Genomic DNA, 25,371 nt, shown 5'->3' on the forward strand with positions numbered 1-25,371 from the left:
AACACTGAATCTGTGTCATACAGTGCACAAAAAACAAAAGACAAAAAAAATAAACGTAAGCACGCCACAACGCGTCGAAAACATGGTGCGATAACAAATGATTCGCCCTTTAGTTGTTCAGGTTTACTAATAAATACACCTTAAAACCCTCCTTTGAAGCATTTGTAAACCAATTCAAGAAGTAAACAAAAAGTAAGACTGCTATCAAAACAAAACGCTTTACACATGAAAGGACATGTTAAGACGGATAGAACTATTTTCAAATTTTAAACCCCAGGCAATAGCAGACAACGCGAGTGTTTGTTGTCAGTAATTTATCTTTTTCTAGTTACCCTAACTTCAAAGTGGCAGGCAACCATATATCTTTTGTGTTTTCACTTCGTATTTGCACATGTGCTTAAGCTAAGCAATATTGTGAAAACGTCACAGGTCTGTTATCCCCCTAACAATGGACTGCTTTAAGCAGATACATTGTAATGTCCTTTACTCCAGGTTCTGTTGTCCAAATGGAAAATACATTTTATTAAAAGTTTTGGAATTGACTCATTTTGAGTTTTTTTAGTGTGGTGTATGTTGTTGAAATTGAAAGAAAACTTTTAGGACATTTATTGTAGTTTTTGTGGTGGGGGGACAGTTTTTATTAATATTTTACAAGTCATTCTGTTTTTACTTACCATTTATTTATGTTAAATATATTTTAACATCAACATTTTCAAAAAATTTAAAATTGTTTACCCTTACTAGGTTTAAAGACAAAATTTATCCCCAAATTTCTTTAGTACAGTGGTTCCAACAAGATAAAGATGTTTTTTCTTACTTAACCTTGCCCCCCAAGGCGGTTTTATTGACAATTGCTTATAAACCACTGTTTTCAGAAATTAGAAAACTTTTAAATTTGTAGTAGGGGCTATGTAAAAATATCAACTCCATTTATAACCACTTTGCTTTTAAAGTAAACATTGTTTTTGATGGACACAATAGTGCTATGGGCATGGAAACAAACCTGGCATGATGCCCACTTCACATATTTTACTCATTGTATAGTGTGAGATGAAATGACTTGTAATACCCGCTGAGTTATGTGGGAGTCATGTAGAGAGATAAGAGTGGCAGAAAATTTACTTTCTAAACCTCCTGCTGTTTGCAGATGTCTGCATTTATCTCTTCACAGTATAAACTTGTAAATACCTATTTCTTTATCATTCATCTTTTTATCAATTTTTTTGGTCAGAGACTACAATATTTATCCAATGGTAATCATTAACTATGGTATATGGATGCTTTGTGTGTCCTGGATTGTCCTTTGTGTTAGGAAGCCAGACCCTTTGGTCGGTACACACTATTCTAGTTGAGTAGCAATAGAAAGTTGCAATAAAATGTGAACTTACTCACTAACGGTGTTTAATGACCAGTTGGCAATCTGCAAACCATGCATTACCTTTTTCAAATTGCTTCTTTGACATTATTGGTCTTAAATTTATTCATACAAATTGGAAAATTATATGAATTTGGTTTTTGAATTTTTGCCAAAGCCATAATACAAATAACTACATTTCACTTAGCAAAGGTCATTTTACTTTTCAAATTTGTGGGACATTCTAAGGGCATGTACATAAACCATATATTCTTACCAAATAACCCAATACCAACTTGTCAAAGGCCATTTTAAATTTTTCACGCTGAAAAACGATTTTAAGTACATGTATACACAATGTTTTAATATATTCAAGTGGCCTCTTATTTATGATATAATTTATACATTTTTTGTGTTATATTTTAGACCACTGTGGTTATTCTGGTGCAAGACTGCAATGACAATGACCCGGTCTTGGAAGACTTTGAAATCATCTTTAACAACTACAGAACTGGTTTAAGCGATTCTTTTCCTCTTGGGGTGATTGGACGAGTACCGGCTTATGATCCAGATGTTTCTGACACACTAACATACAGGTTTGTAAAATTTGTTAATTCCTCATTTATTTGAAGTGCTCAAATGTCATTTTTTCCTCAAATATAAAGCTTAATTTGAGAAAAAACTGTGCCTATTTTTGTGTTAAAATTTCGACTGTTTTTTTGTATTTTGGGTACAAATAGTGGATTGGTAGTTGTAAAAAAGGTTCTTAAAACACTGATTTTTGCATTGTTGAATACATAAAAGCATCTTTGTAATGTCTGAAAAAAATTAGCTTTACCAACTAAGTTTGTAGTTTGGCCCATACAATTTGTATTTGAAAAATTTTAACACATGAATATGTTACAATTTTCAAATTACTTTTATGATGCATCCCTATAAGTTTATTTACCATTCACATGATAAGAAAACGATCATAGATTAAAATCTAGAGGTCATAAGTTGAAACGCTTTGAACAGTTGTAACAATAATCCCAAGAGCCTAACACTTCTCTTTTCCACCAGTTTTTCTTTTTCAAGTGCTTTACAAGTGTTCTGAACACTGAATAGCTTCTTGGCCCAGTAATTTCCACTCTTACTGACCTAATCTTATGTCTAGGCCACCAATGTAATTGCTAACTGGAGTGAACCTAATGCATTGGTGCCAACCTTTCGTGCTGTGCATTGTTTTTGCTCAGTGAAGTGTCCCTTTTATGTCCAAATTTCCTTTTTGATGTTTAGCAACTGTTTCAGATGTTCATAATACATAAAAGAGCAAGTCATACAAAACATTTTTGGAAAATATAAAAAATGATTTTCAAAATTACAAATTACAAATGTTGATTTGTTTTACTGTTAGAATAGAAACACTGTAATTGTTTTCTCCACACCTTTAAAAATGTATTTAATTTTTTTTTTAAATGTGTATATGTGTACAAATATGAATGTATAAATATCAATTGAATGTCAAATTATTTCACTAATGCCTGGGCAGAATATGTTTTTTCTGTAAAAATAGCTGAGTAAATGTTTTATGACATAAACTTTAAGCATATTCTACTGTCAATCCCTTAAAATACGTCGCATTTATTAACCAATATCTTCAAATAAAACTTATTTAATGTTCATTTAACAGGTCATATATATATATATATTTAACGATTTAGTTTCATAGCATAGCAAAGATATCAAGATTTTTCTTCACAGTTTGAATTTTTTTGTGAATGGTTTAGATTTGTGGCTGGGAACGCAGGCAATCTTTTATTGATGAACGAAACCAGCGGAGAATTACGTCTTAATTCGACTTTAGACAGCAACAGACAGTATTCAGTGAGGATGGTCATTCAAGTGTCAGGTTACTAAATTGATAATTTCCCTTGGCTCCAAAGCATTATAGAGATAACATCTAAGAAGTAAAATTGCCACATTATTCTCTGTGTGCCTGCAGGGTATTACTTTAGTTATAAACTGCCAAACAATTTCGCTTTTGGTGATGTTATCTTTTGCCATAGCTTTTCTAGCTAGTGTATGTGTATTACATTATGTTTTGAATTAGCTTTTTCAAACAGACGAATTGTTGTTAAAATGCCTTTTATTATAAAATGTGGTATTATTTGTACAATGTTTATATTGCATTGATATTTTAAACTTCTGTTAAAAAACTCCAATAAATTTTACTTGTCCTCATTTTATCAAAAAAAGTAAAAATTCTGTTAAAATGCATTATATTACAAAACATAACTCTATTTGTACAAGGTTTATGTTGGATTTACATTTCAAACTTTTGTTAAAATTTTACATAAGTCAATCAATAAAATTATTATACAAGAAAAATTGCTGTTAAAATGCATTATATATTTTACAAAACATGATTCACTGCATTTATATATCAACCATTTATTAAAATTTAAATTTAGTCAATAAAATTTTTACTTGTGCAATTTTAAGAGCTGGTTAAAGCACAAAAGCAATTAAACTATCACTTTTTGTTTGCTGTCATCGAAACCATAAAATCAATCTTTAAAAACTTGTATTTGCCCTTCACAAATGGCAAAGCAGTTATGGAATGTGTGCGCAGCATAAAATTTAACGACCTTGACTCACAATGTGTTTCTTTACGTTTCAAAGATGGTCTGCATACAACTCCTGCTACTTGCACATTACGAGTCACTGGGATCACGGACGAAATGTTACAACACAGCATTACTGTTAGAATCCTTCACATGAACGCTTACACCTTCCTCTCCCCTGTCATGTACAACTTTACGAATGGGCTCGCCAAAATCTTAAACATTTCCACTTCGGTATGACTGTTTTGCTGCTAAAAGACTAAAATAAAACAAGGCCCATTTTTTTGAAAAGTGTTTTTTGTCAGTGAAATTGTTTTCTAATATTATGTAGGCAAAGAAACCATGCACTAATGCAATAGTTCTCAAACTGTGCGTCGTTTCAATTTTCCAAGGGCGTCGCAGAATATTGCCGTTTCGTAACTTTTTGTTGTTGTATCAATAAGCACAACTTTAATAATAAGTTTCTTAATTAACTTTTATTTGTTGGTGCATCGCAAGCCCAGAAAACTTCCAGAGGCGTCGCAACCCAAAAAAGTTTGAGAACCACTGCACTAATGTAATATTGCTCGCCAAATATGGTGCACAAAATCAACTGCTTTTGTTTACCGAATTTGTAAATTTGACACATGCTTTATTTTTTCGCAGAAAATTTTCATATTCAATGTCCAAAATGACACTGACGTCTCCCGTGAGGTGTTAAATGTCAGCTTTTCTGTTCACGACAACGACGGGTCATTTTTTCCATCAAAATACCTACAAGATCAGGTGAGAAATTTTGAAGTTTGTGGAACAAATGTAGATAACATCGTTTTAGACATAAAACTATAAAAATAAATTAACTTTATTTTTTACAAGCTCTGAAATTTTCAGTACTTTAATCTAACACTGTATAATACAGTGTAGCTGTACTACGTTGAGCCATCATCCACTATTTGTGCCCTTTCACTGTTTTTTCCATAACGTGTTAAAAGGTTGCGCAGCTATTTCTGGCTTGGTGATTGTTTTAAAGTTATCGTTTCCCTATGTTTCTATAAACTCAACCGAATTTTTGCTCAGGTTTATCTCAATCGCTTGACACTTACAAAACTGACAAGTAAAAATGTCCTCCCGTTTGACGACAATATCTGTCTGCGTGAGCCCTGTCAGAACTACAAGCGATGCACATCAGTTCTTACTTTCGACAGTTCTGCTCCATTCATTTCTTCTTCTGTTATGATTTTCAGACCCATTTATCCTGTGTACAGACTAAAGTGAGAATTTCTTTAGTAACTAAGTTTATAAATTATAATTATGGGTCTTGATTTCACTCAGTTTTTTTAACTTTGAGAAGGTTTGGTATTGTAACATTATACACAGTGATCGGCACTGTGCATAAATAAATATACTATATATGAATAGCGCACTTTATAAGCTGTCTAAATTTCATCCAATTCGGGCATTGTTTAAAATTCGAAAAAAATAAATAGTTTGTTTTTTTGCACTAAACATCCAGGTCTGATGTGTTTGCCTTAACTTAGGTGCGAGTGTCCAATTGGCTTCACGAATGATGAAACATGCACTGATGAAGTGGATTTATGTTACTCAAGTCCTTGTCTGAATAGTGGGGAATGTGTTTCCAAGGAAGGTGGATACACTTGCAAATGTAAACGTGGATTTGCTGGTAAGTGCATGAAATTTGAAGTTTGTGCTTTTTACATGTGCTACCTAGTACTCATATGTATGCTATATGGATCCTATTTAATATGTGTCTTTTTTGAACTAGTTTTAAATACCTAAAATAAGGGATCTTTACTTGGGAGTAATTATCCCAATATAGTAATTTGCTATATTTTTCAGTTCTTATTTTTTGAATCGTTGAACAAAGTCGCAATCAGTTTTTGTTTAGTAGTAATGTTAGGTTGAGTACCAACGATTTAATGCCTTTTTTACACCGAAAAGTGACAATATTTTTTTCACTCATTTAGTTGTAACTACTTTCTTTGCAAAAAAGTCTACTTTTTGGGGTAAATTGAATATTTGAAATTTCACATGTCTAAGCATTCAGCTGTTTAATTGCAAAAAACAAAGATTTTTCAGTGATAAAAATTTTCAGCAATTTTTTAGAAGAAACATTCTACTTCAGTTTAAAAAATGCTTCATATTTTAAGCCTGTACTTTCAAACTGCATGCATTTGAATTGGGCGTTGAGTAATCAAAGTGCCTGGAAATTCCAGTGCTTAAATAATTGATGAACAGCTGTGCAATACATAGGCCTCTGTGTTCGCTAGAATGTTAGCACTTATCACTTTGAATTGTTAAGCCAGTTTTTAGAGATAATTTTATTCATTTTGTGGAATGTTTTGTACTTTTTGATGTGGCATTGCCAAAAACACAAATTAGTTTGGAAACTAATGTATATAAATGAAAAAAGCATATAATTTGCAACAATTTTTTTTGTCTACATTTTAAAACTATATTGGATACCAATGTACAAGAATTTCAATTAGAAACTGTTTTTTTTTGTTAGTGTGCATTTTAACACAAAATGTTAAATGTTTTTTGTGTAACAGTACTAACATATTTTATTTGTGAAAGCAAAAGAGTTTAATGTACAGAAATAATATCTGAAACCCATATTGCAATTTAACATGTATTCAAATAAAAGCGTAAATTATTTGACTTCACATATATAGATGTATCTTAGCTGACAATTTAAGCACACTCAACTCAAATAAGTCTATGTATTTCTTATTATAAACCACTCAGATATGTAGATTTTGCCCAACAAATATGTCATGATCAGTCCTGAACAGGAAATAAATCAAGATATCAAATGATGAAAAATACATAAATAATAAATAAATAATAAGAAATACACATACTGATTGAGTGTTCTGAAATTGTCCGCTAATATTTAATATATTTCATTTTCTTAAGAATAAATCAACTTAACTGACATAACGTTCATTATAGTCTTCATCCACCAAGCAACAAGCTGGGTGATTCGATGATAAAGTATTGTAAAAATGTGTTTGTGCATTACAGGTGTACACTGTGAAATCAACTTAAACAAAGGCCAGTGTGTGGAGCACCCTGAAATCTGTAGAAACGGGGGAAAATGTCTTGATACAAGCTCTGACAGTTTTAGCTGTTCCTGTTTCGGAGTACTTGGTATAAGTAACCCTAGCGAAGAGACCACCTCATTGTGCGCGCTACGTTCAAGACAATTTCGCCGTGGCAATTTCCTTACCCTGCCTGGAATAAGCAATCAGTGGCATTTTACTCTTTCACTAAGGTGGGTAAAAGGTTTTGTAACGCAGTGACGGAAAATTTGTTTATTTTGATTTCATTTTTTTGTAAACTATAACTATAGTTTTCCACTTGGGTGTGTAGGACTCTATTGTGTAGATGGTCATGGCTAGCTGTTTTGTTGTTTTGGTTGTAGTTATTAGTAAGACTTTTTGCAGTAAAATGAATAATTATGCTTTTGATGTTTTATAATGCGAATTTAATACCTTAACATTTATTTATGAGCGTAAAATTCCAACTTTCTTTAACAGTATAAATAAAAGTAATCAGTTTTCTAAATAGTGCGAAAAGATTTGGGTCCCCTTTTTGAAGGAGTCACGGATGTTGTTGTCTGTATTTTATTTTTTGTTACTTTCTGTTTTATGCTGGTTTGTTCCAATTCTTCGGTCAAGAAAGAGTGCTTCAATCTTTTTATTTGAAGAAAACCTCGAAGAAAACAGCAAAAAAGCATAGACTTAACTAGGCTATTTTTTAGCTTTTCTACAATCCATGCTGATGGTCTTCTTTTCTACAACGGTCGTTTGAATCATGAACATGACTTTATGACCTTGGAGTTAGTTGGAGGTCAAGCACAGCTCAATTTTTCGACTGGTCAATCTTGGACTGTTGTGGACCCATATGTGTCAGGTGGACTAAATGATGGTCAATGGCACACTGTCCATATACAATACTTTAATGAGGTAAATAGATATGAGCAAAATCACGATGTAAATTGTTGCTTTATGCTTAGCCAAGCTTCTGGGGTGTGAGAGGAATTCAATGTCTCCTAAAAAGTTGTATTTAGTGCTAATACACTATAAAACATAAAAATATTTTCCAACCTAAATCCTGTTTTTGTATTTTTTTATACGCATGCTTACATTTAAATAAGCTGACCAAAAGGACCAAAAAAGTCCCTAAACAATAAAAGATGTCAAATTTATAGAAAATACTCATGTAGTTCTTCACAGTTATGCAAAGTCAAATCAACAATAAATCTATTTTACTGATGTGTAATATTTTGCATTTTAGCCTAAACCTGGACCGCTGCCATACGGCGTACTAAACCGTGCAGGACCATCATCGACTAAGATCGCCGTGGTAACTGTTGACCCTGAGTCATGTGATTATATGGTGGCAGCAAATTGGAACTCAACTTTTGGCAGTTACAGCTGTTCAAAGCAAGTGAAACAAACAGGAGCAAAAAAGTAAGTTAAACAATAAAGCTGTTGCTGCCAGGCATAATAATATGAACTTTACAGAGCTCTCCTGGCACTTCATATACAGGTTGCCTTCATCAGGGTAAATAACACTGAATGTGCATATTTACCCCCATGAAGGCTACCTGTATAGGGCAAGGAAACAGTGGTACAAAAATACAATTGCCAGAAGAGCTCAATAAAATTAAATTATTGAAATAAATGCCAATTTTTTGTGGCTTTTGTCTAATTTGAAAAAAAATGAGATTTAAAAATATGGTCCTTTTTAGATTTTAATAGTTAGGAGATGTGTTTTTTTATTGCGATTGTCAAATTTATGCTGTTTTGTAGGTGACAAGTGTATTTTATATTCGGAGTTAACAAAAAGGTGGTTTTTACAGCATGGTTCATTTTGTTTAAAGGAAAAAAATAAGCCTTTTTTCATTTTTTTGGTAGCAACATTTTGTTTTACTTTTTGGTTTATTTTTTTAATGGACAGTAAAATGATTTTTGTTTTTTTACTGTTTTTGCTTTTATTTTATTCAGACAAATCTTTGTTTTACATTTATAAATCACTTAAATTGGACACTACATTAATTTGTTAAGGTGCAATGTGATACATGAGGGCCATTGTATGTTTCCTATGAATGACATTGTGTAAAGTTTTTTCCCATCCACCTAAATGGGGATTCAATTTCAGTCTTTTTGCTTCTCACAGACATTTTGTTGTTTGTAAATGTAAACATGAAATTTCAACCCTCCCTAATCCATGTTTTTTACATTTGTGATTTCATGTAAACATAGAAATACCTAATTGGCAAATTTATTTTGGATGTTTTTTTTTCATGTTAAAGTAACATATTAAAGATATAAAAAAAATTGAACATTGATAAAAGATTACAATTGACAAGCGATTTGTCCACACTGATTTTTAACCTAGTTTTTTTGTTTTAGCTGCTAATCTCAATTTAGAAACTGACAATAAATGAATAGTAATTATTCCTGCAGGAATTAGAACACAGCATTCATTTTCCATGTCACACCTAATTACTTCCAATTATAGCAAGTCTGTACACCTGTGATAGATAATCTCATCATAGAAATTGTTTTTTTTTACATTACAAGGAATTTATGGGATTATCAGTCCAAGAAAAAGAGTAACAGTAATGCTTATTGTCTCATTTCCTGGATTAATGCAAAAAGTCAATAAAATAGGATCATAACAAATTTTGAAATCAGAAATTTTACAAACAAAATGAAGCGATTTTCTCGTTACAAAGTGAGCCCCATTAAATAGTTGTGCAAACAAAATGTGGGTCACTACATTACTCACCATTTTATTATATTGGCCTGTATAATTTTATAACATCTCCGAAGTGTTACAAACACATTTGTTTGTCTAAACCACTTACCCACTATTTTGCAATTTTAAAGTCTTGAATTTTGGAATTTTGTTTGAATTTTTTTTTTAATTTCTTTTTCCAGGTCTTATTAATAGTTTTTATTTTTGATTTCTTTTTGTTAAATTCTTGTCAAATATTTTTTTATTTCTGAAACAATAATAAATCCATTTTTCAGCTCTTTGGATTTAACCTCTCCACTGCTATTGGGCGGCGTTCCAGATCTACCAGAAAAATATCAGGTTCAGTCGAAATCTTTTGACGGTTGTCTACGAGACTTAACAATCGACGGTCAATTGATTGACTTGGGCCAATATGTGGCCAACAATGGTTCAAAGGCTGGCTGCTCTCCTATGAAGTCACAATGCGATTCACAAGTGTGTAATTCAGGAACGTGTAAACCCATGTGGAGTAATTTCCGCTGTTTGTGCAATGATGACAGAACTGGACGAAGGTAAAAATTACAACGAAATTTCTTTTAAAAAAAGAAAATATATAAAATGGCAGATTTGAACGATTTGTTTAAGCAATGTGAAAAGTAACTTTAAAACTGGTTACAGTTTAGTTGCTCCAATGTCTTGTACAGTAAACGTCGGTAAAATGGATTTAGTTAGTCCAGATCTTTACGTAATCTGGACAAAATTTGGGTACAAATGATTTTTAATGTGGTAAGGCTTAAACTAATCGACATCAGTTAATCCGGATTTTTGCCGTACCCAGACAAATTTTTGGTCCAAATGGGTCTGGATTAATGAAGGTTTACTGTACTTTTAAAATAGTAAAACATTAGGGTTTTGAGATATATATTAACGCATTGTGTGGTTTGGTGTTTTTTATTGTCTAACTTAAACTTTTGTTTCTCGAAAGTTTTCTACCCAAAAGCGCACCTATAAAATAACTGAAATTTTTGGGACACATTTGGTAGTAATAACAGTCATTTCACTGTTTAAAGTCATATAATGTAACATTTTGGTTACCTTGGGGCAAACTGGCTATCTTCCAGGGTGTGTCATTCGTGAACCACTGGTCTAAAAGCAATATAGGTTAAATATTGTTAAAAATAGTTAAAAATCCATATTATACTTTGTTTGTGGTTGAAAAAAATCGGTAATTTTTTTCAGATGTGAGCATTTGAGTCAGTTTGTTGCACAGCTGGATGGTAAGGGCTGTGTCACGTACAATAACGTCAGAGAAATTCCAACATTTCTGCTACCATGGCAGCAAGTGGTTTCATTTCGAACGTTTCAAACTGATGCGATTGTCATGCACATCGGAATCGGTGACAACTCACCAATACAAATTGACGTCAAGGTGTGTAAATAAACCTGTTTTAGGGAATTAGCGACCGATAAAAGCAAAAAAAACTTTTCTTAAATTAACATATTTTATTACAACGTTTTAATACCTTTCTGCTGCTATCATCAGTGTAAAGTGTTGGAAGCCTACAAAAAATGCAATTTAGCTATAAATTAATCAAATGTTATAATGTTAAATTGTAGTACTTATTCCACAGACCTGTGTATGCCACAATTTAATCTTGTGTGAAATTTTGTCACAATAATAACAGCAGCAGTTGTTTAAGCCATTGATTTCCAAGGAATTTCAAAACTTGGGGAGAGGAATTTACTTTAAGTTTAACATGCAGTTTAAAATAGACACTTAAGCTCTGGGAATAGAACCTGTGAGGTCGATAAAAGACCCAATTTTTAATGATCTGTGTATTGGTTAACATCTACTATGTAGTCTGTTGAGAAGAAATGAAAATATTTTAAATTGTTCAGTGAGGAATTCTTCAAGGTTGGAAACCACTGGTTTAACCATTTGCAACTAAGGGTTAAAAAATCATTTGCTCTTTAAGTGGACTGTTTTGACTATGTTTTCCGTATGTAAGCAGTTGTTCTCTGATCTCTTATAAGCTTTTACGTTCCCCTTAAAAAGTGAACAGTTATTTTTTTTCTGTTGTGAATAAAAATACTACATTAGGACAAACTTTTAATTTGATTCTTGCTTTCTAATGCAGTTGGTAGGTGGCCATGTGTTCTACGTCATCAAAACGAGATCAAAAATGCACAAACAACTTCCACTGATGCAAACATCGGTCAATGACGGTCAGTGGCATGAGTTGGCAGCTGATTGGAAGGTCAGCCCGACTAGTGGTCAAGTTCATGTCGCAGTTTACTTGGACGGATCTCTAGAACAGGTAAAAATCAGATTTGTACAGTTTATTAATTAGTAAACATAAAAAGATGTATCTTATTAACAAAGGATATACTAATTTGGCAAATATTCTGCAGTAAACCTTAGTTAATCTAGATCTTTGTCTAATTTTAATAAAACTTGAGGTACAAATGATTTGTGATGTTTTTTCTTGAGAAACCTTTTTGGTTTGTCCGAATTATTTTATCCTGATCTTTGCCTAAACTGTTTGTATCTTTGTAACAGGCACACATTGAGTTCAGTCGAACACAACTCCAGCAACTCAAGATATCTGCTGTGCATGTAGGGGGAAGATATTATCAAAACAGGGTGTTACAACCATTCAAAGGATGTTTCCAGGTACTTTTGAAAAAATTAAAAAACCTAAAAGCAATAAAATCATAGGTTAAAAAACTGGAAATGTTTTAACAAAAACTGCATGATTTCGGGCCTTTTTTATACATGAACTGTTAAAAAAGTAAAAATAAAGCATTTGGCAGTTTTTCACCATTTTGCCTTCTAAATATTGTTTTTTATGTACAGGTCATTTCTGGTTAAAGGTACAAACCCACACATGATGACATTTTAAATTGATTACAAGAAAATAGCATAGTTTACTAAAAGCAACATCACTTTTGGTATATTTGTCAACCAGATATTAATATGCAAACAGATCCAAATCGAAACCCCTGAAAATTTCAAAAAAATCTTATTTTGTAAAAAACATATAAAACTTGGACTGTGAAATGAACTTTAAGTGTCAAAATTAGGATTAAATTCTCTGTTAAAACACATTTATAAGGTTTCAAGTCAAGTTTTATCATGCATAGCCCAGCACATAACACTTGTTTCTGTCACAAGTGTTTTACTGTGAAAGGAAATGTGCTGTTCGTTTCTACAAATAGGCCTATTAGATTTCAAACCATGTTACATAAAAAATATAAAACCCTTTGCAGAACCTGCGTTTGGGGTCACCACCAATGCACATCATACAATCGAACAGTTTTACCCCTAAAGGTGGGGCTCAATTGACCCATGGGTGCAGTGACCCAGAGAAATGCACCTCTAGCCGTTGTCCCACTCACAGCAGATGCATGTCTGAGTGGCAAAGGCCGAAATGTGTCTGCAACAAAGGTAGGTTTTCTTTGCATGACTTCTTTAAAGAGGATTGTTCTGTGCCTGCCAAGGTTATTTTTAGAAGTTGACTTTTTCACTGTTGCATGAAACTCATTTTGAAAGTTTTTTTTTTCAAAATTTTGTAGTTTACTGGCAAATTTGTTGAAAGTTGCCCTAAATATTTATTATTTGTGAAAATTAAAAATTTGTGACTAAATAATAAGCTAATCCTCATATTTTGTTATAGATCAAACGGTTTATGGACCAAAACATTTAAAAGTTTTACTACTTTATTTTTTCAAACGTTGGTAAATTATGTCTATAGATTTTAGAGTCACAACGCTTTGTCCAGAATTTAAAATACTATCAGTCAAATTCAAAATTTTGTTTGAAAAAACAAAAACACTTGAGACGGAAACTGACAATGTCTTCTAAATATGGAAAATTAATATTTCCGTTACGTAAATAAAACATTTATCTGATGCTGATCGACTGTCGCTTGAATAATTTGCATATTTAATGAGTGAAGACAATGTTTCACAGGCGGATTCCTGTAGTTTGTTATGACATTTCACTTTTTCCTAATTCTTTAATAAATTTTATTTAATCAAGTACCATATGATGTAGGTTACGTTGGCAAAACATGTACATCCATATGTGACCTCGACGTCTGCCACAACAATGGAATTTGTCAGTTAAATCCTGATTCACAAAGTGGGTACATCTGCAACTGTCCAAGGGGATTTTCTGGGCCTGCTTGCGAACAGGAACACACAGAGAAATGCCCCACTGGGTGGTATGGCAGCTCCCTATGTGCCCCATGTAACTGCTCCACTTCGAAAAACTTTGATTCCAATTGTGATGTGAAAACTGGAGCATGCTCGTGCAAGGTAAATCAAGTCATGTACTGGATTTAGTGAAATTCAGTTGGGTTTAATTTGCATCTGATCCAAATCCAGTTTCAAGCAAAAAGTTGTTGTAAACCGAAATTGTATTGTTTGAATTCTGTATTTCTTTGGAAGAGATACAGATTTGGGGTAAAAACAGCTTGTTTCGAAGTACATTAAACTTTGGTTTTTTGTTTTTTTACTTCAAGCCTTACCACATTACAAATCTTTTGTACTTCTGGTTTTGTCCAAATTAGGCAAAGATCAGTATTAACTGAATCCACTGCGGTTTACTGTATTATGCCAGTATGTTTTAGGATGATTTTTTTACCGTCTTGCACTGCTTTTGCCAACCCCAACTCTGCAAACTGAAATGAGTGTTTAATTTTGCCAGGATATACCCTCGTAATATAGCAACCCTTTTTTAACTGTACAAAATCAGCACTCTTTTTATCACTAACTTTTCCATTAAGCTGGTGAATGTTTATGCTGTGGCAAACACAGTCATGGAACAATAAGGAGTAAGAATCACCAGTCTAACATCTTGCAATAATTTGTTACAGAAACACCACTACTATGTGTCAGAATTGGACATATGCCTTCCTTGCAAATGTTATCATCTCGGATCAGAAGACCTTCAATGTAACGAAAATACTGGACAGTGTAGATGTAGAGAAGGAATATCTGGCCGACAATGTAGCAAGTGTACTTACAAATTTTCTGAGGTAATTCTTACCGTGTATTTCGTTAGTGTTTACTAGGGCTAAAAAACTGCAAATGTTTGCATTAAAAAAACACCATTAGGTGAGATATATATATTCCACAATATTTTCCATTCTTAGTTACACTCTTTATGCAGAGATTTTGAGCTGGAGTAGTTTTTCACTCTTTTGTCACGATTGAGGGCTAAATAACAGTTTGCAAAATTCATCAGCCATCCGGAACTAGGGTGTTAATATGCAAATGAGAAAAAGGTTGACAACCTATGCTCTAATATTTAAGACTATTAAACTTTTGGTTAAAAATCCGATTTATTTAATAATTCCCAAGATTTTTTTTCTTTTCAGAAAAATATTGAAGCAGAAAAATATAAACACAATAATTCCCTTTACTCCTGTTTTTGTGCTTTGTCTTAAAATCTAAATTTATTGACAAAAACATTTTCCTATTCTGCAGATAACGAAGGCTGGCTGTCAAGTACTTGATAAAGCATGCCCCAGATCGCTCCACAGTGATATCTGGTGGCCACAAACCCGTCTGAATGTCCGTCGTCCAATGCTGTGTCCCTACGGTTCAGTTGGTACAGCAGCTCGCATGTGTGATGCCGAACATAGCTGGCTTGAACCTGATCTATCGAATTGCACAAGCACTGATTTCCACAAATTTGCGGTGGTGTTGAATAAGATGAGCGTAAACCAAACCCAGTTGAATACAAGGAGGTAAGACTGTTGAAAAAAATGTTTTTTTAAATTTTATGTAGACTTTTTCTGGAGAAAATATCTGTCTGATAGAAATGTCAAGTTTTGAAGAAAAAAAACATGATCAAAAATATAGTGTTTTTTCGCCATTTCAACAAAAATATAAAAACTTGATTTTTAGTTTAAAAAATAGTTTAATATAAAAGCACAATAAAAAACAATGCTTTTGACTTATCGCCAAAAATTGCAAAGTCGCTAATTATGTATGTCAGCAAGAAGTGTATAGCATATAAATACGAAAGTATGGGCTTGTATTATCCTATTAAGACTATATCAAATGTAAAATATGCATGCATTTGAAATATATACAGTAAAAACATTCATTACTGTACTAAATAGTCTTCACATGCAAAAACCGTTTATAACATTACCTTACTAACATAAAAAAATGAAACATACTTCATGAAACAGTAAATTTATTTGTTACCTATCATTTCAGATCTATACAGCTAAGTAGCGAACTGGACAAAGCTACAGCAGCCAATACTGTTATGTATGAAAAGGACGTTGTCAGTTCATACCAAATTATCAGAGAGCTGCTCGACTATCAAAGCAAACAGTCGGACTTTGGATTAGCAACTGCATCTGATTCATCATTTACAGGTTCGTCACGATTTGCACTATGTGGCTGTTTATAAGAACCAGTAGTTATGTTTTTTGCTACGTTGCAGGAAATGTTATTGTCCGTTTGCATATAAACGTGTGTGGGACCCATTCGTTTCTGCGTGCGTTTAAATATGTTGTTTAATGTTAGATGTAGATAGGGGGTTCACCTGACATTAGGTAACAAATGTAGATTCGTTGTAAGAATGGCAAATGAAGTAATTTGCTAACGAAATAAGATGTAACGAATATAAATTGGCAACATACAACCGTTCAAAGGTATGCACTAGTGCACGAAAGTAGTGATACACCAAAGCTTCAATTTAACGAACTTTTTTTGTTGAATCAGCGATTTTTGAAAATATTCTGCTGTGCTCCAAATATATTGTTGCGATTTTACGAAAATGTTATAGTTAGTCCATACCTTCCAAACAAAAGATCGGTAATTCAGATCAAAAACTGGCAAATTTGACCGAGGCAATCTATTTACCCACAGAACTAATATCTTAATGCAAAATCTCCTACACCACTCTCTTAATGTAGAAACACCACTGTTAGAAATTTTGTTTTAATGTCAAAAGCGTAGTATGAGCATAGTATCAAAAGCGTAGCAGAGTAAAAGCGTCTTAGCGTGACGTCATAATAGATTCGGCAGATTTTATTCGAAAAAAAACTAACAAATATTCGGTTTCGGTCAGAACCTAATTTAGCCAGTTCGCAGCACACTACGTAAATCCTGCACTAAGATCACAGAAACCTTTTGTTTTAATTTCAGGCAACTTGGTACATGCTACATCCAGTTTATTCAACAACAACACGCTGAGTTATTGGCCAGTTGCTACAAACAAAAGTAGCACTGGGCTGTCGGAGGCCAATCTATCGGCGCCACTGCTTGTTAAATCATGGGAGGAATATACTAGCACTTTGTTGGAAAATGTCAACAAAATTTACTACGATTCTTGCATTGCCAATTCACCAAATGTTTATTCGGCTATTAAAATGGTTGAGCCAACCGGAAATGGTAAGTTGCTATAATGTTATGGGGACATGCGCACTACGTATGGCTGTGCATTAAACTGTGTTGTTTGTATTAGTTTATATCATAGCACTGTAAACTTCGGTTAATCCGGACCCGTTTGGGCCAAAAATACCGATTTCGAATAGTTAAAGCCTTACCACATTACAAATCATTTGTACCTCACGTTTTGTCCCAATGAAGCGACGATCTTAATTAACAGAGTTTTGTTTAACTGGGGTTTACAAACAACAAAAAACGAGTTGTACGTCATAAGTGTAAGTTAAAACCCAGAAAAGAATGTCGAAACTATGATACAAAAAATATTCCATTAAAAGTTCATACTCTGTCTGCTAGTAACGGTGTGTGACTAAAATGTAGCCAAAATGTGTAAAATGTAGTTTTGTGTACATTTTTGTGGGATATAAAACTTTTTTTTGTGTTGTTTGTTACAGATTATATTTATGGTGAACTGGACAGCAATAGCGACCAGCAAGTTGTCTTGGTAAAGCTTCCAAAATACTTGTTTAAGCCTTCAAAATATTATCAAGTTCAACCAGTTGCTGGTAAGTTATCCTACAATCTTCTTCAAACAATATGTCCCGAAAACTTCAAAAACACTTTCCGTTTTTTCCAGCTGAAAAACCTGCAGTAGCCATCATCACATTCAAAAACTTGGAAAAGATTTTGCCGAAAAAATTTGAAGTCGACCGCACGTTCAGAGTCCCAAAACAGTAAGTGAACGATATTGTTGAATTCTACAAGTGTAGATATACAGTTTAACCAGGTATGCACAACACCTTATAATAAATCAGGGCTTATAAACTTTTCTATTGCCAAATTATGGCTTTCCTGAAAGGAAGGGGGCACGTATTGTTTTGGCCGTATTTTTTTCTGTCCAACGCTGGTTTGTTCCAAGCGTTTCAAACTGAAATTTTCACACATGTTAGTTAGTTTTCCCAATTTGATCCTCCTAAAGTTTGACCCCGGATGACCCAGAGGTTTGCGCTCCTAATTTTACAAAGTCGTCTTTGTTACAAAAGTTGTCCTAAAAAAATTCAGCAACTTTTGTTCATGACGACGTCTTATTCTTATTGCTTGAATTAGGTTCAATTTTCAAAGCAATTTTAGCTGCTTGTTCGCTATATATATTTACCAAAGGATTTAAAACCTCTTTTTGGGTTGTGACGTAACAATGACCCGATTGTTTAATGAGTGATATCTAATTGTTTGAGTCTTTTGCATTCCTAAAACGTCGCTGTCGCAAACAGCTCAAAGTGTGCTTGGCTTAATATCGGGGAATAAAAAAGGAATTTTTGATTCTATTTGAATAAGGATTTCAGGATGTCAATCTAAATGCCAAGTATATATTTCTTTTTTGTAAATAGTCTAAACAGTATTTGGCTTTAATTTTGAGATATAACAAAGAAAGGAATTTTTTATTCTATTTGAATAATGGATTTGACAATGCCAATTTAAATCCGAAATATAATTTTCATTCTCGTGTTGTTTTGAAACTGAACTTACTCTAATTTTTAATTCATAACTTTTTCAAATTCCCTAATTTCAATCGACTTGTGTTTTGCAGACCGATGGTTAACAGTATTCTAGTCACTGTGCAAGTATACGCGGAAAATCCGGCAGATGGCGCTGTGGACAATAGCGGGCCAGCTCTAGTGAAGCGACTCGATGAACCAGTGGATATCACTTTTAAACTCTTCAACCCGAAAGCAATAGAACCACAATGTGTATATTGGAACTTCACGGCAAGGTATGGACTTTCATAAAAAGTTTGCTGTCTTACATAACGCATAGATTTGACTTGATTAAAGGTTTGCTTTGGAAATGCGTTTTTTATGCTTTCCTTGCAAATGCATACATGTGCTAATCAAGCTATATTTTGCCAATGTAATGCAAATCAATTTTTTGAAATATATTGCTTTTGTTCACTTTATTGCATTGACCAGGATATAATTCTGAAAAGTTAAATGGACTTTTTGTTGAGAGTTACCACCTGAAAGTATGATAACAATGCCTAAACAAGATACATGTATATTGTTTTTAATGTGTTTAATGATTTTGACTTGAAGACCAGGTAAAAACTTCAACAGAATGTATTCATGGATTTATTTGTATCACCTTTAAACAAAACAAAAAAACGCATTTATTTTTGCAGAGGGACTGGTTCAATAGCTGGAGGTTGGTCGCAACGTGGATGCACTCGCACTTATCTCAACTCAACTCATATAACTTGTTCATGTAACCACCTCACTTCATTTGCTGTCATTACTGATGAAGAGATTACAAGGTAAAGAACGCCAAAATCGCTGTGCCCGTTTTTTGGCCGAATTTAGTAAGAGCCATTGCATTTGTGGCTAAAACTCAAAAAACGGAGCAAGGTTTTTTCGTTGTTAGTTGCAAAATTTGCAAAAAGAAAACTTTTTTATGTCTGGTTTTAAATGTTTTTTACACATTAGGTAGAACTTTTGTATTTTAGCACCAGAATAACAGCACCGATAACAAACGCTTTAAAATCGTTCTTTTTCGTTTCAAATTTTCAGCTAATGTACTATAAATCAAGACTTGCAAAATTAACGTTCAACTGACCATAATTTGTTTTTAGGAAATCTAGAAAACTGTTTTTTTTTAATTATTTTAATCAAGGTTAAACTTAAAATCTAACTTTCGAAAAATTTGCTAAATTTCCTCCAAAGATTTTGGTTACAAAATTTTTTTAACCTTATATTTTTTTGAAACATGTTTGTTGTTTCCAGCGTTTTATCCCTACTCCCTGTTCGCGTTACCATGGTGATTGCAGTCTCAGCATCACTGGCATTCCTGTTTGCATCGATAGCAGCTTCCCTATTCCTCCCTGGGGTCAAATCAATACGAGCTCTCATTAACAGAAACATGGCCATCGCTATATTTCTTACAAGTTTCCTCTATCTGATAGGAATTCAGGTAAATTTTATTTCTAACCGGTTAATCGCATATCCTATTTGTCAAGGCAGCCCACTTTGATCATTCGTTGGTTCTCGAGGAATTATGACGTCACACCAATATGACGTAACAATTCAATAAATATCGTACCTTTTCTAACTTCTTTTTGTGTTTATTGTTTGCAGCAAACATCGAACATCTACTTGTGTATGTCGATTGCTGTTGGTCTGCATTTCCTACTCATGTCCATGTTTGCTTGGATATTCGTCGACGGAGTCCATCTTTACCGGGTTCTCACTGAAAAACGTGACATTAACCGCGGAAAAATGAGGTAAATGTACTTATATATATCTGTAAAACTTACAATTTTGCATTGCACCCCAAATTTGTACAAAAAAGTACGGACGATCTTTTTTTTTAAATCGTCGCCTTTAGAGGGCGCTATAGATCCTTATTCAAAAAGAAAGGAATGTTGCTTAACTTTTTTGTTTCTAATGCTAGCTTGTTTTCACGTTTTTGCCAAGAAATAAACCCAAGAAATTCTATTTTTGTTGCTGAAGTTTACTATAACCTTTAACTTCCTTTATTGACTAAAGTCGTCATAACGAAACAATTTGGTAAACAATACGTGTTTTATGCAAAATTTTTATTGTATTTTTTGTTTCCAGAGTTTATTATCTGCTTGGTTGGGTTCTACCAGCAATTATCACCGCTTTATCAGTTGGTTTGGAAGCAAAAGGTTACGGAAATTCTCTTTTCTGTTGGATTTCGTTCGATGATCTTTTGATTTGGAGTATCGTGGGTATGTAACATATTGTTTTAAACGCAAAATGCCTGTTTGTTGATATCTGCAAGCAACTTGATTGTGGTAACCCCACAAATAGCTTACTTTTTATTTACTAGCTATGGCAGGTATGCTAAAAAGTATAATAAAACTAAGGTGGTAACTTGTGAAACTCAGTAGATTAAGTCTAATCGTGGGTTCGAATCCCACCGCAGGCTATAGATATTTTTCTGGCCTATGCTTTGTCATTTATGAGAATGCTTGGTTAAACGCCTTTAATAGGCCTAGCGTGCTATGATTTCTTTATTGGTGTGCCGGGATCGCTGGTCTGTATAACCTTTCAGTTATAAATATATATGTCCATTTTAGTAGATAAAGCGTTCTGTTTTATTTTCATTTTTTCCGACTCTAAAAATATTTTAGAAACACTGTTTTACGTCTTAATTTCTACCTTCAGGTCCCGCGATTTTGTGTTGCGGAGTTTTCTTTCTTCTTTTCTTCCTATCGGTGCAAGCTTACCTCTCATCAAAGAGCACATCCATGAAAAGAGAAGAAATCCTCCACGAACTCCGGTCATCATTTGTCCTAGCTCCTATCATAGCATGCACGTGGGCTTTTGCCTTGCTCGCTGTAAACTACAATCAAGCGCTCTACTGCTATGTGTTTTCTATACTGTGTCTAATTCAGGTAAATATGCAAATTTGTTACAGTACCTTAGTTAACTGGTTCGCAACCTTTTTTCGACGAATTCTTCCATGATGTACTACATAGTAGATGGTAAACCATACCAAGTTTTTTTTAAAAGTTGGGTCTTTATCGACTTTACAGGTTATGTTTGCAAAGCTAAAGTGTCTATTTATAAGCCACATGTACAATTTAAAGTAAATTCCTCCCTCAAGTTTTAAAATTCCTCCTCGGTTGGAAACCACTGCCTTAGTGCACACTTTTTTTGAACAGTGTTTCCAAAAATTAATTCTATCATATCCATTCGAGAAGTTATTGAAACGTAAAACACGTACGAAATCTGAGAAAAAGCGTAAAATCCGACCGTATCCATAAGCTAGGAAAACTGTCCGGCTAATTGCACTAAAAAGCTTGGTAAATTGCTTTATACAATTAACATAATTCTATGACGTCATACATATGCATATATGACGTAACAGTAGATTTGTTGGTTTATTTGTTTTAAAAAGTGCTCACAGTTTTCCACTCCCTAATGTTGTGTTTTTATTCTTGATTTCAGAGCGTGCTGGTTTTCGTATTTCACTGTCTGTTAAACCGAGAAGTAAAAAGGGCGTATCAGCTTTACAAGGAAAGGTCATTCAGAAAACAGGGTCACAACACCACTACACAACAACTTCTGCGCAGCGTAAGTCATCTTGAAACTTCATGAGTTTTTGACTTTTGGCCTCCGTAAAAACTTAAATTCAATTTCTGCTCTGTTCCATTTATGCGGACGCTGTACATTTCGTGGGCCTTTTGTTAAATTAAATAACAAAAAAGTATAGCAGTACGGAACAAAAAGTTTATCATTTGCGGGCTTAAAGTATATTCCTGTTTGAATAAATAAGGTTTGGTTCAGTCCTAACTTTGTCATTGGCATAATATGTGCCTAAATTTTATCGCGTTTCGGGCATAATGCAGTCGTAGTTTTTTCAAAAAAATCGGTCTGGGGCCCGTATTTGGGTGGTTGAGGCCCGAGTTTGGAGCTCGCTCACCATTCTGGTTTAATAAGTCTTAGAACCATTAAAGTACCTTCTAAATATTCCTTGTTGTAATAAAGAGCAATTGGTCACTACAAAGCATTGCGACGATCTTTATCGAGAGAATTTCAACATTTGTCATATTATTTTGCAGTCCATCGGTCGAACGCCGGATTCATCGGTGCGTGGCGGTTTACCACGGTTCAATAACTCTACGTCAGAGTCACTGTCAATGAACCATATCACACCGCAAAGGGTAAGTGCGCTCGTGCGCCCTCTAGCGGAATGCAATTTTGTGTAGATGTCATAACTGTATAATGTGTCTTATTTGGGAATTATGTTTTTCTGTATGACGCGGATTAAGCCAGGTTTTTTTTTCTCCGTCGAGACATTAGTTTGCTCAAGAGAAACCTAAAACTTGTTTATTTCATTACCCCTTAAGCCTCTTACATTAAATAAGATTTTAGATCTTTTTTCCTATTTGTTTTACTGCACACCCCCATAAATTTGTTTGTTTTTTTCAAATCACCCCAACACCTCTCATTAACTGTTCATTCTATACAAAAAAAATTGAAAAACAATCCCGTTTTACATACTTTTACTTCATATAAAACTAAATGTACAATTTCATCATTAACAGAGGTCTCCAAATTTCGACTCACTGGATATGAGCGACTCAGAGGCGTCAGACGGGAGTTACGATGGTGATGATACAGCATCCAACAGTTCAATGTCACTTGCGTCCAGCTCCGGTGATGACGAAGTAGACATGAACACGTTGCAGAATATACGGAACACAAGACCACAAAACAACCACGTACAACACATCACCCCAACAGGTACTGCACTTGCTGCTGCTAAATTGTAAATTATGACCTCTTTAGCAGTGGTTCCCATCCGAATTCGACGATTCCTTTCTTAACAATTTTTCATTTCTTCCTAATATACTGCATAGTAAATGCTAAACCATACAAAGTTGATTTAAAATTGGGTCTTTTATCAACTTCCCAGGTTACATTCCCAGAGCTGAAGTGTCTATTTACAAACCACGTGTACAAATTAAAGTAAATTCCTCCCCTCAAGTTTTAAGATTCCTCCCCGGGTAGGGAACCACTGCACTAGAGTGTCCACGACATAGCTCCAGGCCAAAGAGCATGTTTAAGGTTTTTGGGAAAATACTAAGCTACGAATTGTAATGCACAATTTAGTTGGGAATGTTCGTGACGTCACAATGCACCGAGCGTGCTCGACCAAACAAAAAATTTGCAGTTTTGGTCCATCCCTAGTTGGGTCAAAGAGATTTTGAATTGACGGCCTTAAAAGCGTTTACAAAAGATGTTTGTTGCCACAAATGGGTTTGAAACCAATAAATATGATTGGTTATAAAAAATTGTTAGGTTGTTTGTAAGTTTGTTTATGTTCATCCTCGGTGGGCAGGCGACGCCTGAATGCGTTGTGCTTACATTAAGTCCTTTCAACTGCCTGTTTTTAACTAATCTTTGGCCTGTATGGTAATGTTGACTTTTATGTATTTTAACTGATCAAGGACCTCTTGGCTGGACAATGGTTATGCTTTAAACTGTTATAAGCCTTAATACTTGGTGCACAACCAAAACCTGTTGAATGTAACTACTTTATATTGGGCAATTAACTCCATACAATACACCACTATTATGACGCAATACAGCTAACCACAATCTTGCCTTTATTACCTAACAACCGGTGCTTATGCGTTGCTAGGTAACGGGAGTTCGAGAACGGGACAACTCAGCTCGTCACGTGTCAAGTTTCGGTCCAGTCGAAGTGACGAAAGTTTGTCGAAGTAAGTTAGGAAAACGACATGGTTTTCGACTTAAGTAATTCTTTATATTTAATAGAGCTCTTCTGGCAAATGTTACATTTAAATTCGCCAGAAGAGCTCTATAAACTTGATATTATGCCTGGCAGCAATAGCTTATGTGTTAGGTAATTCTTTGTTTAAAGTCTAACTTTAAATTGTTAAGGTTGGTATTAAGATTAATTGAGTTTAATAAGATACTCAGTAAAGCTTGGTTAAACTGGATTCGGTTAATCCGGATCTTCGCCTAATTCGGACAAAACTCGAGGTACAAATGATTTTTAATGTGGTTAGGCTTTAACTCAGGGGTGGGGAACCTGCGGCCCGCTTGCATTTTGAAAGTGGCCCGCGTCACAATTTTGTTAAAGTACAGCATAAAACGTAGCATAAAAAAACAATAATAAAATGTTTATGTGCAAATATTTACTTGAAAAGACTTCGACATTTCTATATTTGACGCCAAACTTATTAAAATTGCCACACATTCAACCACTTGCTGTATTTGTGACGTAACAGTCACTCGATTGTCTCTCCTTACAGTAACAAATCATTTGCCATGTGGTGTTAGTTTTAAATGGAGCTAGGGTGTTCCAGAAAGAATGCACAGATTTTAGTCGAATTAAGTGATGAACCTGTATGCCTTGTTTGTTGCAAACATGTAGCAGCAAAGAAAAAATCAAATCTGGAGCGATGAAATATAAAATCACTTGTATGCTTAGGGTATTATTACACGGAATTTGAAAGTAAAAAATATTTGTCCCGCCCGAAAATGTTGTGCAATTCATGCGGCCCGCAGTACTAAGTAGGTTCCCCACCCCTGCTTTAACTAATCGACATCGGTTAATCCGGACATTTTTTGGTCCAAACGGGTCCGGATTAACCGAGGTTTACTGTATAACGGTCCAATTTGGAAATTCACCGCACAAAAGTATGCTAAATACCGATATATTGCACAAAGAGCATTTTAAAAGCAAAATTGTGTGCAA

The 25,371-nt window shown here is 34.0% G+C and overlaps 1 protein-coding gene across 1 annotated transcript in view; it reads left to right on the forward strand.

Moving 5' to 3' along the window:
* Nucleotides 1-25,371, forward strand: part of LOC145231955 (cadherin EGF LAG seven-pass G-type receptor 1-like) — a 31,500-nt gene that overhangs the window by 4,408 nt on the left and 1,721 nt on the right. The window contains exons 5-35 of the mRNA XM_080096427.1: nucleotides 1,781-1,950; nucleotides 3,124-3,245; nucleotides 4,019-4,194; nucleotides 4,606-4,725; nucleotides 5,017-5,210; nucleotides 5,478-5,620; nucleotides 6,985-7,234; nucleotides 7,724-7,928; nucleotides 8,260-8,435; nucleotides 10,005-10,280; nucleotides 10,948-11,137; nucleotides 11,847-12,026; nucleotides 12,269-12,382; nucleotides 12,979-13,156; nucleotides 13,766-14,028; nucleotides 14,589-14,750; nucleotides 15,202-15,464; nucleotides 15,943-16,106; nucleotides 16,882-17,127; nucleotides 17,577-17,687; nucleotides 17,759-17,855; nucleotides 18,710-18,892; nucleotides 19,298-19,429; nucleotides 19,896-20,082; nucleotides 20,247-20,392; nucleotides 20,730-20,863; nucleotides 21,303-21,532; nucleotides 22,089-22,214; nucleotides 22,703-22,804; nucleotides 23,189-23,387; nucleotides 24,289-24,370. Of these exons, the coding sequence (XP_079952553.1) occupies nucleotides 1,781-1,950; nucleotides 3,124-3,245; nucleotides 4,019-4,194; nucleotides 4,606-4,725; nucleotides 5,017-5,210; nucleotides 5,478-5,620; nucleotides 6,985-7,234; nucleotides 7,724-7,928; nucleotides 8,260-8,435; nucleotides 10,005-10,280; nucleotides 10,948-11,137; nucleotides 11,847-12,026; nucleotides 12,269-12,382; nucleotides 12,979-13,156; nucleotides 13,766-14,028; nucleotides 14,589-14,750; nucleotides 15,202-15,464; nucleotides 15,943-16,106; nucleotides 16,882-17,127; nucleotides 17,577-17,687; nucleotides 17,759-17,855; nucleotides 18,710-18,892; nucleotides 19,298-19,429; nucleotides 19,896-20,082; nucleotides 20,247-20,392; nucleotides 20,730-20,863; nucleotides 21,303-21,532; nucleotides 22,089-22,214; nucleotides 22,703-22,804; nucleotides 23,189-23,387; nucleotides 24,289-24,370 (5,321 nt within the window). The remainder of the gene's footprint in view (nucleotides 1-1,780; nucleotides 1,951-3,123; nucleotides 3,246-4,018; nucleotides 4,195-4,605; nucleotides 4,726-5,016; nucleotides 5,211-5,477; nucleotides 5,621-6,984; nucleotides 7,235-7,723; nucleotides 7,929-8,259; nucleotides 8,436-10,004; nucleotides 10,281-10,947; nucleotides 11,138-11,846; nucleotides 12,027-12,268; nucleotides 12,383-12,978; nucleotides 13,157-13,765; nucleotides 14,029-14,588; nucleotides 14,751-15,201; nucleotides 15,465-15,942; nucleotides 16,107-16,881; nucleotides 17,128-17,576; nucleotides 17,688-17,758; nucleotides 17,856-18,709; nucleotides 18,893-19,297; nucleotides 19,430-19,895; nucleotides 20,083-20,246; nucleotides 20,393-20,729; nucleotides 20,864-21,302; nucleotides 21,533-22,088; nucleotides 22,215-22,702; nucleotides 22,805-23,188; nucleotides 23,388-24,288; nucleotides 24,371-25,371) is intronic.

The sequence above is a fragment of the Phallusia mammillata genome, chromosome 6 (genome assembly GCF_965637545.1).
Source record: "Phallusia mammillata chromosome 6, kaPhaMamm4.hap1.1, whole genome shotgun sequence".
Classification (NCBI taxonomy): Eukaryota; Metazoa; Chordata; class Ascidiacea; order Phlebobranchia; family Ascidiidae; genus Phallusia; species Phallusia mammillata.